The sequence below is a fragment of the Pseudomyrmex gracilis genome, unplaced genomic scaffold (assembly GCF_002006095.1).
Source record: "Pseudomyrmex gracilis isolate BER0280 unplaced genomic scaffold, ASM200609v1 scaffold_315, whole genome shotgun sequence".
Lineage (NCBI taxonomy): Eukaryota > Metazoa > Arthropoda > Insecta > Hymenoptera > Formicidae > Pseudomyrmex > Pseudomyrmex gracilis.
In genome coordinates this window covers 134,761-151,293 of record NW_018020899.1, presented here as the reverse complement: position 1 = coordinate 151,293, position 16,533 = coordinate 134,761, and the positions used below count along the sequence as shown (strand labels likewise).

The 16,533-nt window shown below is 36.2% G+C and overlaps 3 protein-coding genes across 8 annotated transcripts in view; 1 reads left to right on the top strand and 2 right to left on the bottom strand.

Moving 5' to 3' along the window:
* The first annotated feature begins 526 nt into the window (after nt 1-526).
* LOC109860029 (Golgi pH regulator) lies at nt 527-3,288 on the top strand. The gene is made up of 8 exons (XM_020438868.1): nt 527-748; nt 1,308-1,471; nt 1,534-1,640; nt 1,723-2,133; nt 2,223-2,404; nt 2,484-2,669; nt 2,897-2,962; nt 3,063-3,288. The coding sequence occupies exons 1-8, from the start codon at nt 707-709 to the stop codon at nt 3,261-3,263; spliced, it is 1,359 nt and encodes a 452-aa protein (XP_020294457.1). The 5' UTR covers nt 527-706; the 3' UTR covers nt 3,264-3,288.
* A 237-nt stretch (nt 3,289-3,525) lies between these two features.
* On the bottom strand, nt 3,526-7,706 carry LOC109860027 (neutral alpha-glucosidase AB). 4 transcript variants are annotated; one of them, XM_020438864.1, is made up of 7 exons: nt 7,604-7,706; nt 6,966-7,061; nt 6,467-6,877; nt 6,059-6,382; nt 5,715-5,964; nt 4,061-5,618; nt 3,526-3,972 (listed from the first exon to the last, which is right to left on the bottom strand). In XM_020438864.1, the coding sequence occupies exons 1-7, from the start codon at nt 7,618-7,620 to the stop codon at nt 3,860-3,862; spliced, it is 2,769 nt and encodes a 922-aa protein (XP_020294453.1). In that variant the 5' UTR covers nt 7,621-7,706; the 3' UTR covers nt 3,526-3,859. The 4 variants fall into 4 exon arrangements, with proteins under 4 accessions (XP_020294453.1, XP_020294455.1, XP_020294456.1 ...); XM_020438866.1 differs by lacking the exon at nt 7,604-7,706 and adding an exon at nt 7,259-7,395; XM_020438867.1 differs by lacking the exon at nt 7,604-7,706 and adding an exon at nt 7,188-7,294.
* Nucleotides 7,707-12,700: 4,994 nt separating this feature from the next.
* Nucleotides 12,701-16,533, bottom strand: part of LOC109860025 (chondroitin sulfate proteoglycan 4) — a 51,480-nt gene continuing 47,647 nt past the window's right edge. For all 3 annotated transcript variants that reach the window (XM_020438860.1, XM_020438859.1, XM_020438861.1), the window contains exons 11-12: nt 15,982-16,388; nt 12,701-15,842 (exon numbers count right to left, since the gene is read on the bottom strand). In XM_020438860.1, coding sequence (XP_020294449.1) covers nt 13,884-15,842; nt 15,982-16,388 — 2,366 coding nt within the window. In that variant the 3' untranslated portion in view covers nt 12,701-13,883. The remainder of the gene's footprint in view (nt 15,843-15,981; nt 16,389-16,533) is intronic.

Here is a 16,533-nt window from a genome sequence, read left to right as displayed (position 1 = left end):
TTTTTTTTATTAACTTAACTTTTAATCAATTAATTTCATTATGGATTAACTTATATCTTAACTAAATAAAATTTTTAAGACCTTTAACTGTAACTTAACTTAAATAAAAAAAAAATTTAACTTACCCAACCTTGGTAAAAAGTCAAAGTCAATCTGGACATCTTACTCGAGCTGGTTCTGAAACAAAAATACCATTATCGCTTACAAGAGCTGTTGGTATGGAATCAGCATCTATAATGTGTAATATGTTACATAAACAGGCTTCTTTTCTTCTTTTTTTTTTCGGATTACACCCGAATTAATTATTATTGGAGGCCCGATTCAGTTCGCCGATAAACTCGGTTGAAAATGACCGGCCCGGAAAAAATCCTTAGGGGGTGAGCGGATTCGAACTCGGGACCTCCAGGTTCGCAGCCCCTCCAGTCAGGCCGCGAGACCACTGGGCCGGTCGATCAATATTTATATTACTCGTCTATTGTAACTGCACAGATTTCTATACTACACTAAGGCGTTGCGAGCGTTGCAGTCATCTAGTGGAACGCACCCAATAGCTCCTCAAACTTTAGCGTTTTGTAGGCAGCGCATAAGCGCAGCTTTGGTTCTGTTCCGTAATATGTTTGAAAGCGGTTTGGAATTACCTATACATCTTCTGTCAAATACCCGGTTAAATATTCGCAATGCAAAGTGACATTTGTAACAGCGGAACATGGGTTTTATTGAGGACACTTTTGTGATTCTTGTCACACAGGTGGAAATTTTCTTCTGTAAAAGTCATTCGTAACAATGTATTTTTCGAACTTGTTTAGGTTATTAAAAACTCAAAAATCACACGTGTAAAATCAGTGTATTTCAAGGAACAATGTAAAACTTTATTTATTTTACATAGTACGAGCTAAATTTTGTACTCTGCCAACAGTGAGATTTAGTATCAATAAAGTTTTTGTATATTTTTAAAATTTGTTTTTCACTACAAAATTATAAAATTTCTCTAAGATTGACATTACATTATACAATTGCTTTCATACGTAATATATGTATGAATCTAAACTTTGTAAAACTAATTTTGTAATTTAGTATATTTATGAAACTAAGCCTTGCGTATTGTACATGTTTGGAAATAAATACTATAATAAATTTTATGTTGTAAAGTCTTATGTTGTTTGTTTACTAAAGTTTGTTTACTAAAATATTTTGAATATATGTTTATTTCTTATTTAGTTTCAGAGAGAAATGTTTTTTTCACATGTGAATAAAATCGTTTACATTCAACAAATAGTTACTATTTACTTGTTTCCTGTATATTTCAGGTGATTTTTTTCTTTGGAGGATGGGTGTTCTTTGTGAAGAAATTGTTCAGGGATTACGAAGTTCATCATAGATTAGTGCAACTAATTTTCTCAACAACATTTTCATTGTCATGTACTATGTTTGAATTAATTATTTTTGAAATAGTAGGAGTACTTGATTCAAGGTAACTACTAATTGTACAATTACGTTGCATCACATTCAAATTGCATTACATTTATTCTCTAGTTCTAGATATTTCCATTGGAATGTTGGCCTCTATATGCTTCTATTTATGGTGATAGTTCTGATACCATTTTATATAGCGTATTTTATCATTAGCAATATCAGATTTGGTATGTATTTTTTATATCTATCTCGTTGTTATACTTCTGCTATTTATCTTCTGTTACTATTATTTTTTCAATCTGTGTGCAGTAAGACTGAATCTAATACGGCCACTGACAGTTGTTGTGTACTTTTTCTATCTCTACTTGTTTTGGAAAGTGGGCGATCCTTTTCCTATACTGAGCCCTAAAAAAGGATTGCTGTCTATAGAACAGGGTGTTAGTCGAATAGGAGTCATCGGTGTTACGGTGATGGCTCTTCTCTCAGGATTTGGTGCTGTTAATTATCCGTACACTTCAATGGCTTATTTTATGCGACCGGTCTCTTATGCAGATGTGCAGTCTATAGAGAAACGATTGATGCAGACTATAGATATGATTATTGCGAAAAAGAAACGAATTGCGTTAGCCAAAAAGGGCGAATCTGTTGAACAAACCGAAACTCGATCTCGACTGTGGGGAATGTTAAGACCACTGGGTGTTGCACAAAGAAACCAAGAAAGTACATATGTGGTTTTTTTTTTTTACTTTTATAGACAATTTTTTTGTGATAACATTCATGGTCACATTTTCTATATTTTGTTTTTACAGCTATAAAGCAATTACAGTACGAAGTTACCGCTCTGGAAGAGTTATCGCGACAATTATTTTTGGAAGCGCACGACATACAAAATGCGAGAGAACGTTTGGAATGGGCCGCTACTTGGCAAGGAAAATATTTCAATTTCCTAGGTTATTTCTTCTCTTTATACTGCACTTGGAAAATATTTATTGTAAGCTCCGGTTGCTACTTACGGTTGAAATCAATGTGAGAGAAAATAATTCACAAATTCTTGTATTATACGTTTGCAGTCCACGATTAACATAGTATTCGATCGAGTTGGTAAGAAAGATCCTGTGACCAGAGGAATCGAGATCGCAGTACATTGGATCGGTTTCAATATTGATGTCACATTTTGGTCGCAGCACATTTCTTTTTACCTCGTCGGCTGTATTGTCGTAACGTCCATACGTGGACTGTTGTTAACTCTGACAAAGGTATACACAAGCCATACGTGTATTTTACATATTTTATGTGATTTATTTTTTATTCTTATAAGAGAACTCTGACCTACGTATATGTACACGCACACACATTTCAACACATTCACAGTACGCAATAAAGAAAAAATATTATGTGTGATATAGAGAATACAAATTACTTTTTTGATCGTTTTTCATTCTTAAACTAATTAAATATTTCATCGTTTATTTGCCTGTTTCAGTTTTTCTACGCTATATCGAGCAGTAAGTCATCAAATATCATTGTACTAATATTGGCTCAAATAATGGTAAGAATACGTATAACTTCGTAACTATAAACAAATGTCTATAACATTTGTAAACTTTTATTCATTTTCAACTTTATATTTTTACTGCCGTCTTTTTCAGGGAATGTACTTTGTGTCTTCTGTGCTTCTTATGCGAATGAATATGCCAGCGGAATATCGCATTATAATAACGCAAGTTCTAGGAGAGTTACAATTCAATTTTTATCATAGATGGTTCGATGTTATATTTTTGGTATCGGCGTTATCGTCACTAGTGTTTTTGTACTTAGCTCATAAACACGCACCGACGGAACACATATAACGAAGTAAAAATACTTTTTATTGAAATCCGTCTTATTACACCAAAAAAGTACTTTATTTAAAAATCCCTCTCTTACAAATTTACTAGGTAAATAATTAGCATGTTTATTATTTGATCGGATGTTCATACATGCTTCGATTAATTTATTTAAAGAAATTTTAAATTTTTGGCATACATTTCATCTGGCCGATAATATTCTATATTAAGTATATAATTCTTGATGTAAATATACTAAATATGTAAAATACGCTGTAATGTTACATGTGCTAGAATAGCTACAATAGCTCTTTTACTTTCATATTTTTATTGAGTTGTATAAAATAAAATTGTAAGTTACAGAGACTTGCTCTTATACAAAGTTCGTCCAAGATATATCATGTTGCACATATTGTAAACGCTATAAATATCATATCTTGTCGAAGAAGACAGAATAAAGTTAGTAACAATCATTTCACTCTCAAAGTATAGCTAAATCGTATTCTTTGCTCTAGGAAACGTAATCATTCAGATCACAGATAGCTGAAAACATGTAATAAAAAAGTAGCATTATCGTATGGATTATTGGGAATCTCGGTTTATGAGTAAGATCCACAATCTTAAGATAATAATTCAATAACCCATGCTTCGCCCATATTTACACCTGGTTTACGTATCGTTAATACGTCATTATGGGGATTATATGTAGTTTCCAATGTCACTTTTCCCATACCTGCGTAAAAAAAAATTTATATAATTGTTATACAAGTTTTACACAGATTAATTACAGAATAATTACGTATTTTAATCTGATTACTTACTGCGAGAATCCAGTTGAGCAGATTTAATTCTTTTCGGTGGATTGACTATATCTATTCTCTCTAACCAGCTTTGTGTTTCGTACGAAGCTAGGTTGTCTATTATAGTTGTACTTATCTTATAGCCATTCAAAGTTAATCTCAGATAGAGGTATTTGCCGTGGCGATATTCAAAGCTGGTTTCATCGTCGATATATAGATTGCCACTGGCCTTGCCGTTACTGTCGGCAATTATTATAAGCGTGTAAGGATCATTCTTCATGGCGACTGTGCTACGTCGTATTCTCATTTTTCGCGGAACGATGGAACCACTTTTTTGGAACACGGGAATCTTGTGGATCGTTACCGGTATATTAACGTATCCTGCGTTTTGATAGGGTAGCATTGTGTCGATATCGTACCAAGTCACCTTGCCCTCTCCTGGAAAGTAAACCGATACTTCCGTCGCACCGGATTGAAATACCGGGCGCACCAGTATGGCGTCGCCGAGTAACAAATGGTCATCGATGGTGAACGTTTCCGATTCGGTAGGATAATGCGCCCATAAAGGACGTATAACGGGCAGACCGTTTATCTCATGTTCTCTGAAGAGCGTGTACCAAAGCGGCAGATAAGAGTATCGCAGTCTGAGTGTATCGCGAACTATTTGGGTGGTTTCCTCGTTGAACGTCCACGGTTCGCGTCTTTTTGTTTCGATATGAGAATGTTGACGGTAGAAAGGTAGCCACGCTCCCGCCTGATACCATCTGATAAACAGCTCGGAGTCTGGATTTTTAAAGAAACCTCCGATATCGGCACCACAAAACGACATACCGGATATAGCCACCGAGAGACACATGGGATAACTTATACGTAGATGACTCCATTCTGCCGTATTGTCGCCAGTCCACATTGCTGCGTAGCGTTGCGATCCGGCAAAGAATGATCTCGTTAGAACAAACGGTCTGAGAGAACCGCCCGACCGACGGAATAAAGCTTCGTACGTCGCACGGATGTACATATGCCCGTTAATATTGTGAACGTCTCTGTGTTCCCAGCCTCCATGATGAACAAGATCTTTCGGTGCGGTTACTTCCGGCCCGTTAAACACACTCGGTTCGTTCATGTCGTTCCAGATATAGACATCGTTAGTGGTACCATGAAACTTATCCAGATCGTATAAACTGATGTAATATTCGACAACTTTTGGATCGAAGAAGTCGAGATACGACGAAGATCCGGGCCAGCACCAGCCTTCGTAATCTTTTCCATCTCTGTTTTTGATGTAATAACCCATGTTGGTGGCATCGTTATGCAAAAAGTAATTATTATCACGTTTGATATGAGGATCGATAATAACCACCAATTTTCTGCCTTTAGTCGTGAGATTGTGTATCATTTCAAGAGGGTTCGGAAATTTACGCGAATCCCACGTGAAATACTTTTTGTTGTCTGTGTATTCGATATCAAGCCACATTACTTCCAGCGGAATATCGTGTATATCAAAACTTTCGGCGATAGTTGCGACATCGTCTTGATCATTGTAATTCCAACGAGATTGATGATATCCAAGAGCAAACATCTAAAATGCATATTTTGAGAAAAAAATAAGAAATCTCGGTTTTAACTTAAGTAGTATAGTGTTTTCAAAAACTTGTTTACATTGTATTTAACATACCTGCGGCAAAGGCGCTGTGCCAGTTAAAACAGTGTACTGTCTAAAAACATCAAGCGGCTTTGGACCTAACATGAAAAACACATCAATCACTCCGGACTCTGACATGAAATAAGCGTCCACTTGAGATTTTTTAGCAGATCCAGACACAAAATTAACAATGCTTTCCACAACATTATTATCTGCACTTGATAAAATGTCGATCCAAGTTTCTGCTGTATTGTGCCAGAAAACACCTGATGATTTATCTTTTCTAAAACAAGTATATATATGAATATTTCAATATTCACAAATGTACTTTTATAAATTTTAGTTTACACAGGTAATCTAATTAATAAATTTCTTACCCATGAGCATAAAGTACTGGAATCGCGCCATATACAGACATACGCTCGTTTGTTTCGTATTCAAACACATCTAAATTGTATAGCCTGTACGGATCGGTGGATTTAGTTGAGCGTAATGCTAACGAATCAGCATGTTCTGGTATACCATAAGCGTGCTCCGATCCAGGAAAGCTGAAATCCATGGCTACAGCCTCGGGTCCAAATGGTTTGGAATCGTGATGCTCCTTGAAGCTTTCTTCCCAGGCACCAGGATCATCGTCAGCGCTGTCACCAGGATACGTGTTGTTCTTTGTTTCTGCAGCTTCATTCTCATCTTGTTCTGATCTATAAGCAACAATATCAGTATAAAATATAAAAGTTGTGTATATAAGATCTTTTAGAGATCAATTATTTTTCTGCAATACTTACTTAACTGGTTTGGTACGCAAATGTTCAAATCTCATAAGGCCACGAGCATTTGCTGATATCATTAAAACATCTTGGGAATATAGATCCACTTTAAATGGATTTACATGTAGAATTGCTTTGTTTTCACCCTTCACTACAGTTATACTTTCTGCATTCTTCTCAACAAGATCTATGTTCACTGTTTGTGGTTGATCATGAAGAGCATATTCAGTTTTGTATCTGAGATGCAGCGGGTTTTTTTCATTTATATATAATCTAAATGTACTCTCTTTTAATGTGGTGACTTGTAATATGTATGAAACACCTGTATCTTTATTGAACAAGTCTATTGTGATCATGGATTCATTTTGTACAAATGTGTCTGGTAAGAGCTGATAAGGTGTTTTGCCAGACTCCATCTTTCTGCATCGTCTGTGTAAGATAAAAAAAAAAAATAATTGCACACAAAATTTAATTCTTCAAGTTTGCTGAGAATATGTAAACTTATAACTTGACTTACCGACAGAAGCTGCTCTGATCGCATCTTTTAAATTGATCTCGATTAACTGCATCAACAATGAATGGTGAACATAGCAATACTAAAAATAGAGTCAACCTAAAAAGCATGTGACAAAATAAACATCTTTTTGCTGAGATAACATTTAGAATAGAATGTTTTTGTATAAACTATGACATTTATATGGTAATATTCACAAATAATGCTTATCGGCAATTACATTACATTTTCGTCCGCACGGATAACAATTTGAAGAAAAAAAACAAACTGCTGCACGCATCACTGCAACGACTTACATAGTATTGATGAGAAAGCGTTTTGTTTAAATGAAATTGTGCAATCTCGTAAGATATTGTAGCGAATATCGCAATCGTTCGGCGACAGATTAGATTAGACCGATAGTGCGCGACGAGTTATAATTAAAAAATTATCATTTATACGATAAAGTAAATATGTAATGCGCGAGACACGTCAGCGGTAACGATCTGATCGTGAAATCTTTGAAGTTGGATCGAAAAACGGCCAAATCATATATGTGATCATTGAAAGCAGCTCGATTGAGCAACTCCCTATTTGCTCGCCGATAAATTGATGTTTCCATTTTCTGAAGGTTAAAAAGTCGAAAATAATCGAAAGCTCACCGCACGCAAGAAGCCATGTTGAAGGTTACTGCACCTTTTTCGCGCTAATTTGAGATAACATGCGCGATTGATTTTACAGATGGCGCGACGATACTCTTCTGAATTATTCATACCGACAATAAATTCATGTTTTTTTCTCTTCCGGTATTGATGTAATTTATATACTTATCAGTTATAGGATAATCTGAAATTTTATGTACACACATGTACGTGCGTACACGCCTTTACGTGTGAAGACGCGAGCTGCGTTCCGACTTTCACTGCCGGTAATGGACCAGATCTATAGCACATGTGACGTGAAATATAGATTTTTTCTACTGACAGTGAATATATCGGAACGCAGCTGCGGATTTCTCATACCAGGCAGTGATGAAAGTTCTGGCAGGCTAGCACCAAGAGCACCGAGGTGGTGGGAGCCACTGGGAATACGTACACACAGGCGAGACCGCCGTCCGTGTGTCTGACGTCATGCACACGGACGGCGGTCTCGCTTGTGTGCGTATTCCCAGTGGCTCCCACCACCTCGGTGCTCTTGGTGCTAGCCTGCCAAAACTTTCATCACTGATACCAGGGAGAATACTGACAAATACGAATACGAATTCGATTGGATGCACTAGTGTGCACTGAGTGCGTTCTCTTTCTGAGTGTGTAGTAAAATACTAACACTGAAATATTCTACTACATTAAACATATATGTAATACTCCTATATTGCTAGTCGCGTATCTTCGCAATGAGAGGTACGAGGCCCGAGAAAGGGAGACGAACGAAGTCCAAATAATGGGCATAGATGGTCGAGCGTCATTATGCGCAGGCATAATTCTTTCATTTCTTGTAACACAAGCTCATCAGTGGCATCTCATTCCACACTTCTTTTTCTTGTCTTTTTCGTTTTTTGTTTTTTTGTTGACTACTTTCTTGTATAGCATTATTAGCAGAATTGGCATTTAATATTTGTTTCTTACCATTCGTATAATTTAATTTTTCCAAATTAATATCTCTTTCAGAGATCTTCATTGATTTCTCTTCTTGTTATATAAAGTATTTTGTATTAATTTATCTATTTTATCTAATTTAATGTTTTTCTTCAAATTCTTTTTTGTAGTTTGATTGTTTGTTTCTATATCTTGAAATGTTACACGTTTTTTTATTTCTACGTTACTAGAGTTATCAGATTGTAATTCTGAAACGACAGTTTGAGATTTTTTATTTTGTAAATTGAGTTTTGGTGTACTACATCCTAATATCGCAACAGATGGTCTGATAATCTTTTTGGATTCTATTGCAGACGTGTTGATTTGTTTAGCCAAAGTTTGTTCTGCTTTCCTTTTTAAAGAACATTGTGGATCTAATTCTTTTTTTTGTTCGAACGACGAAGTCAGAGTTGATACATCCAATAAAATATTTTCTTCAGTTTTGTTCACAGGTGATTTTGTCGCTTCGACATATCGTTTTGTTTTTGATTCACTACTAGACGAAATAGTCTTAGGTGATTTCTTACTCTTCTTATTTTTATTGATCTTAAGTCCTTTAGTAACATCAGTAATTTTTATTTTTACCGAGTTCATCTTATATGCATCTTCTTTATCATTCTCTTCATTCACATCTTCTTCATTGTTACTTTTTATACAGTGTTCTATAATTTTGCACGTTTGTTGATCATAGTTTGCTTCTTTCTTCTCAAATTCATTATCTTTTATCATATATTGTTCTTCACTCTCGATGTCTGTTTTAATCTTTTTTGTTTAAAGAAATTTAAACAAAAAAGATTGAAAGAAAATAAAGAATATTGTCTAGACACATTGTCAGAAAAAAAGAAAGAAGTAGAAAGGACTGCGGAATCGAAACCTGAAATTTCAAAATTAAAATCTGATAAAAAAGTAAAATCTGGCAAACTACAATTACATAATATTATGTTACACAGTAATAGATCAAAATCTAGTTTTGAAGCACAAGATAAAGCTTTAAAAGATATACATACTACAAATTGCATTACAGCTAATGAAGAATTGAAGAAGATAAAAAAAAGAAAATTACAAGATATTGAAACTAATGAAGATCAAGATAAAAACGAGATACCTGTCAAAAAAAAGAAAAAAGAAGGCAAGATAAAAGAAAAGAGTGGCCTGTCATCATCGACAGAAACTCTGAATCGACTTCCAATTAGTGTGATTGTGAATCTTGCAGACGTGCCAAAAAAAAAGAGACAACAAATTACTCAAGACGAGAGATATAAATATATTAGTATTCTTTATTCTATATAGTATTTTCTATATAGTATTTTTTCTTTATAGTATTTTCTATATATAGTATTCTATATAGTATTCTTTATTCTAATATTTGTGATTAGAATAATATTAAGAGAGCACATTGATTATGATAATCACTAGCTGTTATTCGGGATTACACCCGAATTAATTATTGGAGGCCCGATTCAGTTCGCCAATCAACCGATAAACTCGGTTGAAAGGGATCGGCCCGGAAAAAATCCTTAAGGTTGTGAGCGGATTCGAACTCGGGACCTCCGGATTCGCAGCCCCTGCACTCAGGCCGCGAGACCACTGGGCCGGTCTGTCACAGAACGCGAAAACTTGTAGTTGTACAAGTTTTCGCGTTCTATGTATTTTCGTACGCTTACAGCTGGGACACGAAGCAGCAGAGTAGAATTACTTAAGTAATCACTCCTTCCTGGAGAATAGTTAAGCAAGCAAAACCTGCATGATTTCAACAATGTATTTTACAATGTTTATAAAAATATAAACATTAAAAACTTTGCAACTTATTGGGCAACGTTTCTCACACGTTTCAACAAAATCAGACCGAAACTTAAAAAGCGGACATTTCGACGTTTCTGCTACGTTACTACGACGTTTTAGAAATGTTTCACGAAACGTTGCTAAGTTTCGGAAAACCCGTTGCAGAAACGTTTGCGCTACGATATATGCTATGTGGGTATGTAGAGAGAATGCACGATAAAATGTCTTTATTTATTTCGCAAACAGACAATTAGTATAAACAAAAAACTAATATCGCGTATATACCATAAGCGGTCGTTAGATTGCATTTCAGTGGATTACACACTTAGCTGTGTTTTTTTTTAGTATATCTAAACTTTAAATACGAAAATAGTTTTTATATCTTGATCTTCAATATTTGTCAACAGAGTTTTGTATTTTCAATTATATGTATACATAAACAATAACGAAAACTTTTTAATTTTTTAACTTTTTAATACAGAAACATTTATAAAACAAATTTATATAAAAAGATATATTATTGTGTACGTAGGATATCAATTACTTGACAATTACAGATGTGCGCGCATACAATAATGTGAATAATAACTAAGAAGCGAGTCGTTTTGATACAATAAATAATAAATAAGACGTGTTTATACTTAACATTGCACATTCAATTTATTAAATAATTAATTTCTTAGAAGAGTAATGCATTCTCAGTCGGCAGGGAAAATACAATCTATAGTAATTATACATATACATGTGTATATATATATATACATATATATACTTATAGAAGTTTGGCACTCAGATCAGTTCTCTCTTATAATGAATGTAAAAAAGTCTAATAATTCGTTATTCATATATTCATGAATCAACAAACGGTTCTTTTTCTCTTCCGCTTGTTAAAACATCTTTCTTTAAGTAGGATCTATTAATGCGCATTATGCTATGAATCTGTGGAACAATACTTTCTACATAAAGTATACACATTATAATGTGTGTGTGTGTGTGTGTGTACACACACAGATACTATATCATTACGATCGCTATAATCAATATTTTTACATTACAGACTGCTTTACACTTTTAAGATTTTGAGGAAATTGTCGTTAATCCGCTTTCGACCAAATAATCTTTTAAGTTTCCGCAAAGGTTATATAAAATTCGGAAGAGAAGAAAGATCGCAAGTAATCAAAAATGATGAAATACAGAGAAATGTGGAGTTCCTTTCTCAAATATTATCTTTATTAATATCAATATATTTATAAAAAATTATGTGAAAATTATATAATTTAAAAACACAATTTTATTAATTTACATAAAAATATATTTTGTTCAATGCAATATTATTATAAATGTTATTATGAATTAAAGATGTGTTGCGAAATTTGTTGTCGTTGTATGACCGGAAGCGGATTTGATAAGATTATTGTGAATTTTCTCGCGCGTAAAGGCATAAAGTAAAACAAACTTTTTTTTAATAATCAACGAACTCGTCAATACGCAATAACAAATTTCTTTCGGATAATACTGAAAAGTCACACTTACACATAACTCTCTCATTCATTGTTTATGAATTACGAACTCACCGCGCGTCAATGATTCGTATAGATAAGAGAGTTCGTATTTTTCATGTAAAAAAAGAAAACCAGTTTCACAGATTTTGACTTGATAAATAATTTATCGCATTAAAACATTTGGCGTATGTCAGTGTCTGTTCACTACAGAAACGAAACGGATAAGAGGTATGCATCTTCTCTTTAATTCTATTCAAAATAAAGATAAGAGTTGTGATAAACCTCAGCGTCAAAAAACAATTAAAAAGATCACAATCGCAGATACAACGTTGATCAATATTACACGTGTGTTGTGCTGTTCAATCACAATAATAAATAGTTCAAGTGATTTCGCTGTTCGTTACATGTGTAGCATTTTCAACGAGAAGTATGATTTATCGTATAAAGATGAAACGCATAATACTGCCTTACTGCAAAATTTACGTAGTGTAAAATTTTCGTGATTTGATTTTTCGCATTTCGTTGAATGTAAGCGTAATGGCCAATTTATATGTTTACATGCATACCTAATATACCTAATATACGAATATACATATATATATATACATATATATATATATATAATATACATATATATATATATAAGATTTTTAGGCGATTTTTGGCGATCGTATGGTACATGTACCCAAAGTGTACCAAACTATAATTTGAAGTCACTCGAACTATAGTTTGGTACACTTTGGTATATGTACCATACAATCGCCAAAAATCGCCTATAATAACATATACATATATATATATATATATATATATATATATATATATCTAAATAGCAGTAAAATAAAATAAAATGAGACGCTCGAATAACTTGACAATATAAAAAAATGTGTCTTAACTTACAGTTGATTATCAATATAAATGCATTTGTCGAGTAGCAGAAAAGCAGGAACATACGAATATTCGAGTATACGTTGTGTATATTCGATTTTGTTGTATGATATATTGTTACAAAGCCCTTTTTGTATATTATTTTTATCTCATTCAATTCTTGTTTTCCTCCTTAATACGAAGTTTGAAAGAAAGCAAAGTTTCTTTTTTCTCAACGATTCGATCTTGTCTTCGATTTGCGACAGTAGGGATATAGTTTTTTTTTTTTTTTTTTTTGTTTTGTTTTTTTAATAAAGAATTTTTACGGTCCTGCGCTTTTTACAAAAAATGTAAAAATGGAAGGAGGTGAAGGAAAACGCGCAAAACGCGTTACGTGAACCTTTTTTTTGAAAAGTCTGCGCTCTAAAACGAGCCAGTGCGTACCGACGGACTTTTCGTTTAAATTCGAGTTGAAGAGTTTTTTAAAAACTTTTTTTTTTTTGGTGTATAAGTGAATAATCAATCCGTCTAAATTTAACGATCGAGTTTATTTCGATCTACGTAGGAGGGAAGGGAGGAAAAAGGGACTTACAGTTTTTTAATATACACGAAAGATCGACGAGTAGTGATCAGTGAAAAAACGTCAGCAGAGTCAGATATCTCTTAGGCACATTGAGCTCGTGATAGCGACGATAATCATAACATTCAAGGAGATCTAGACTTCCTGTTTATATATCGTTTTTTAAACTAATAATACACAAGACACAACACTGCGAACTATCTCGCGAGTTATTCTCATTTGTTTTTGGTTCGTTATATTTCCTGGTTCAGGAGTTTATTCGTTTTTTTTTCGTTTTTTCTTCCAATCGCACAAACGGATACGTGCACCGGCACGTGGCCGATAATCACCGAGAGAGCTTTTTTCGTCACAATGTTAAAGTAGTCGCGTTTCACTGTCGTTATCTAACATCGATTTTACACACGTCCGGTTGGACAATAATCTCGGATTTCGACAAATCGCCGCGTGTGACTCCGTCGCAGATAACACTTTCTTTAGACACATCGAGTCCGCAATAGTCCCGACTCTCGTGCGAGATACGCCGGGAATAGCAACGCTACGGCTGTCTTCGCGCGAGCCGCAGCGTATTACTCTCCTGCTAGACCCAGTACTGATCTCTTCTGAGTAAAGGATTTTTTTTGGTTCTTTGAGTTGTGGCAGATTGACAGGGCAAATCGGAAGTGTCAAAACTGCTCCACTCGTCGCCGTCCGCAACCCCGTAAGGATACCTGGCAGAAACGTCGACCTCCGAACCGGTCTCCAGAGGACTCAACGGTATGACTTTACATTGCGGTAACGTCGAGGGTAACACCGGCAGCGGCGTGCTCGCTGTTACGCTGTTGTGATCATTGCCGAAAGGTTTCAAGTGCGGAGTGGCCGGCATCAAATGATCAGGCGGTCTAGGAAGTGGCATCACGCCGACTGCGGGCGCGGTTTCCGGTTTCTCTTCCTCGGCGTGCTTATAACGATTCTGCCGACATCTGATTGTGATGATCACCACTACTCCAAGTAGGAACACGCCGAGTAACATACCGAGAATCAATAGATAATCGTTGCTCATGTTCGGAGCGATCGCCATCTCACCCTCGTGACCGACCGGATCCATTGGACCCCCCAAAGTGATGTTATCGTCATCTATGTCAAGTTTGATACGGAATTCGAAGTCGTCCACAGCTGGTTGGAAAATGGACGCCGCTAGAACAAAAGTGAAGCTGTCTGTGACACCTTCTATCGAAGGTATTTTCCTGCATACTAGGTATATCACGCCAGAAATGATTTCTTGGTGAGAGAACCGGGCCACCTCCCGCTCGCGCGTGCCCCTTTTTTCTCCGGACGACGAGGAACTTCTGATGATTCTCTTTATTTTGGCGTATTTCGGTTTCCTCACGATGGTGTACATCGGATTGCTGGTCGTCAGTTTTGCCAAGGGAGTTGCGTCCAAGTACTGCAACGTTATCTGATTCTTCTCGCTCGCTATCGCTGTCATTGGATTCATAATCATGAGCGGCGTAACTTTGATATCGACGCGTATGCGTTCCTGATCGAAACCGCTAAGTCGCGCCGATAATTCCAGGCTGTCGTTTGACACCGTCATATCCGTCTGCATGAACATCACGCTCTTTGACAGCAGATCGGTCTGTTTGAACGTTGCCGCGGCGCTATCTCGCACGTACAACACTCCGTGTTTTGGACGCGTAGTGATCTCGTAGATCACTAGATCCTGACGCGCGTTCGTGTCGAGTAAAACGTTACTCTCGGTAATGAGCGCGACGTTCGAGCCTTGCTGCAAGTTCACCGGACTCGGTACCGTGACGTTCAATCGAATAGGCAAAACGTGGACGTTGAAGACAGTGTAAGTCGGATTGAATCGACCGTCCCACACTCTGAAGTAGAACGAGGCCGCTTGCAGCGGCCCGTTGTGCTCGTACACCACTCGATTAGAATCTATGTCGTATTGGGTGAACTTGTTCACTCGACGCACGTCCGACGTGTTCTGATCGAACGGCAGGAGCAACAGTCTGCCGTATGTCGGTCCCGAAATCACGTCGTACGTGATCTCCTCCGGTGGGGAGTCGGGATCGGTAGTCAGTAGATTGTCGCGAGTAATGGTTTGATTTTGATTTTGAACAACAGTGATGTACGGGGCGTTTGTGACGAGTTTGAATGGTTCGTCGTTGATCGGTTCGATGACGACGGGAATACTGATATTGCACAGCAATACGTGGCCAGGCGTTAAGTAGAGAGAGAACTGAATACGATCCTCCAATGTGTCCGAGTGATCGTGATAGTAAGCGATCTTTCCGCCTTCGATCTGCGGCTGCGTGAATGTGGTCACGTTTAAGTCCGGGAGCAGCATGACGTGTCCGTGATCGGGCTGGTAAATCAATCGCGACAGCACCGCCGGATTTTCAATTCCGGCGTTGATTTGCAGAAAGGAAACGATACCACTGATGTTCATAACGACCTGCGCGGAGCCACCTTCGACGACTCGAACGCTTTTTGCGGAGATGTATCGATCTAAGCCGCCGCTCGAGACGGATATATCTATTTGGAAAATCTGCGAAATAAAGTAGATTTTTCAATTTGTTTGAAAATATCTCTTCTTTGTAAGTTACAAGATTATATAAATGTAATAACGTACTCCTTTAGATAACGTTAGAAAAAGTAAGTTTTCTATGGTTGTGCAATCTATGTACCTGATTTGTTAAAGTTCCAGAGAAGTGTGTCTCAACATCAAACATGAAAGAATCGTTGGCCATCAGGTCCATGAACTGCTTGGTATGCTCGTAAATCACTTTGCTATTGTTGATATCTCTCTGAGTAAATCGCTCGACCTCAAGCCATACTCCCTCGCTTGTCTCCATTATAACTTTGCCTAAATGGGGCCCATTTCGCACAGTGTATCTAATCTCCCTCGCTTCGTCCGAACACATCGTTAATAAGAGCTTGTCTGATATTAATTTCCTAGTAAGAGGGAAGACATTAAGGGGCACATTGTGCGCGATATTCAAGTGAACTTGTTCCGTGGTGACCAAGATTGTGTAAGACTCCGTTGTATGTGCGCCGTCGCTTAATACGAAGTTGAACTCGCCGTCAGATCCGTCTGAAAAAATTTGCAGTTTTATTATAATAATTTTTAAAAAAACGCAACTTTGTTCATATTTAAATTTTTAAAGAGAGCTTTATATATGTAACGTAATTAAAATTATCATACATTATTATTTTAAACATATATATATATATATATA

Bases quoted from the DNA above. Each gene is read 5' to 3' on its own strand.
- LOC109860029 (XM_020438868.1), top strand. From the start codon at position 707: ATGGGTTTTATTGAGGACACTTTTGTGATTCTTGTCACACAG. The intron at 2,134-2,222 runs GTACATATGTGG...TTGTTTTTACAG, and splicing joins TGCACAAAGAAACCAAGAAA to CTATAAAGCAATTACAGTAC. The intron at 2,670-2,896 runs GTATACACAAGC...TGCCTGTTTCAG, and splicing joins TGTTGTTAACTCTGACAAAG to TTTTTCTACGCTATATCGAG.
- LOC109860027 (XM_020438864.1), bottom strand. The intron at 6,383-6,466 runs GTAAGTATTGCA...TGTTGCTTATAG, and splicing joins TTGCGTACCAAACCAGTTAA to ATCAGAACAAGATGAGAATG. The intron at 5,619-5,714 runs GTATGTTAAATA...TATGCATTTTAG, and splicing joins GCACAGCGCCTTTGCCGCAG to ATGTTTGCTCTTGGATATCA.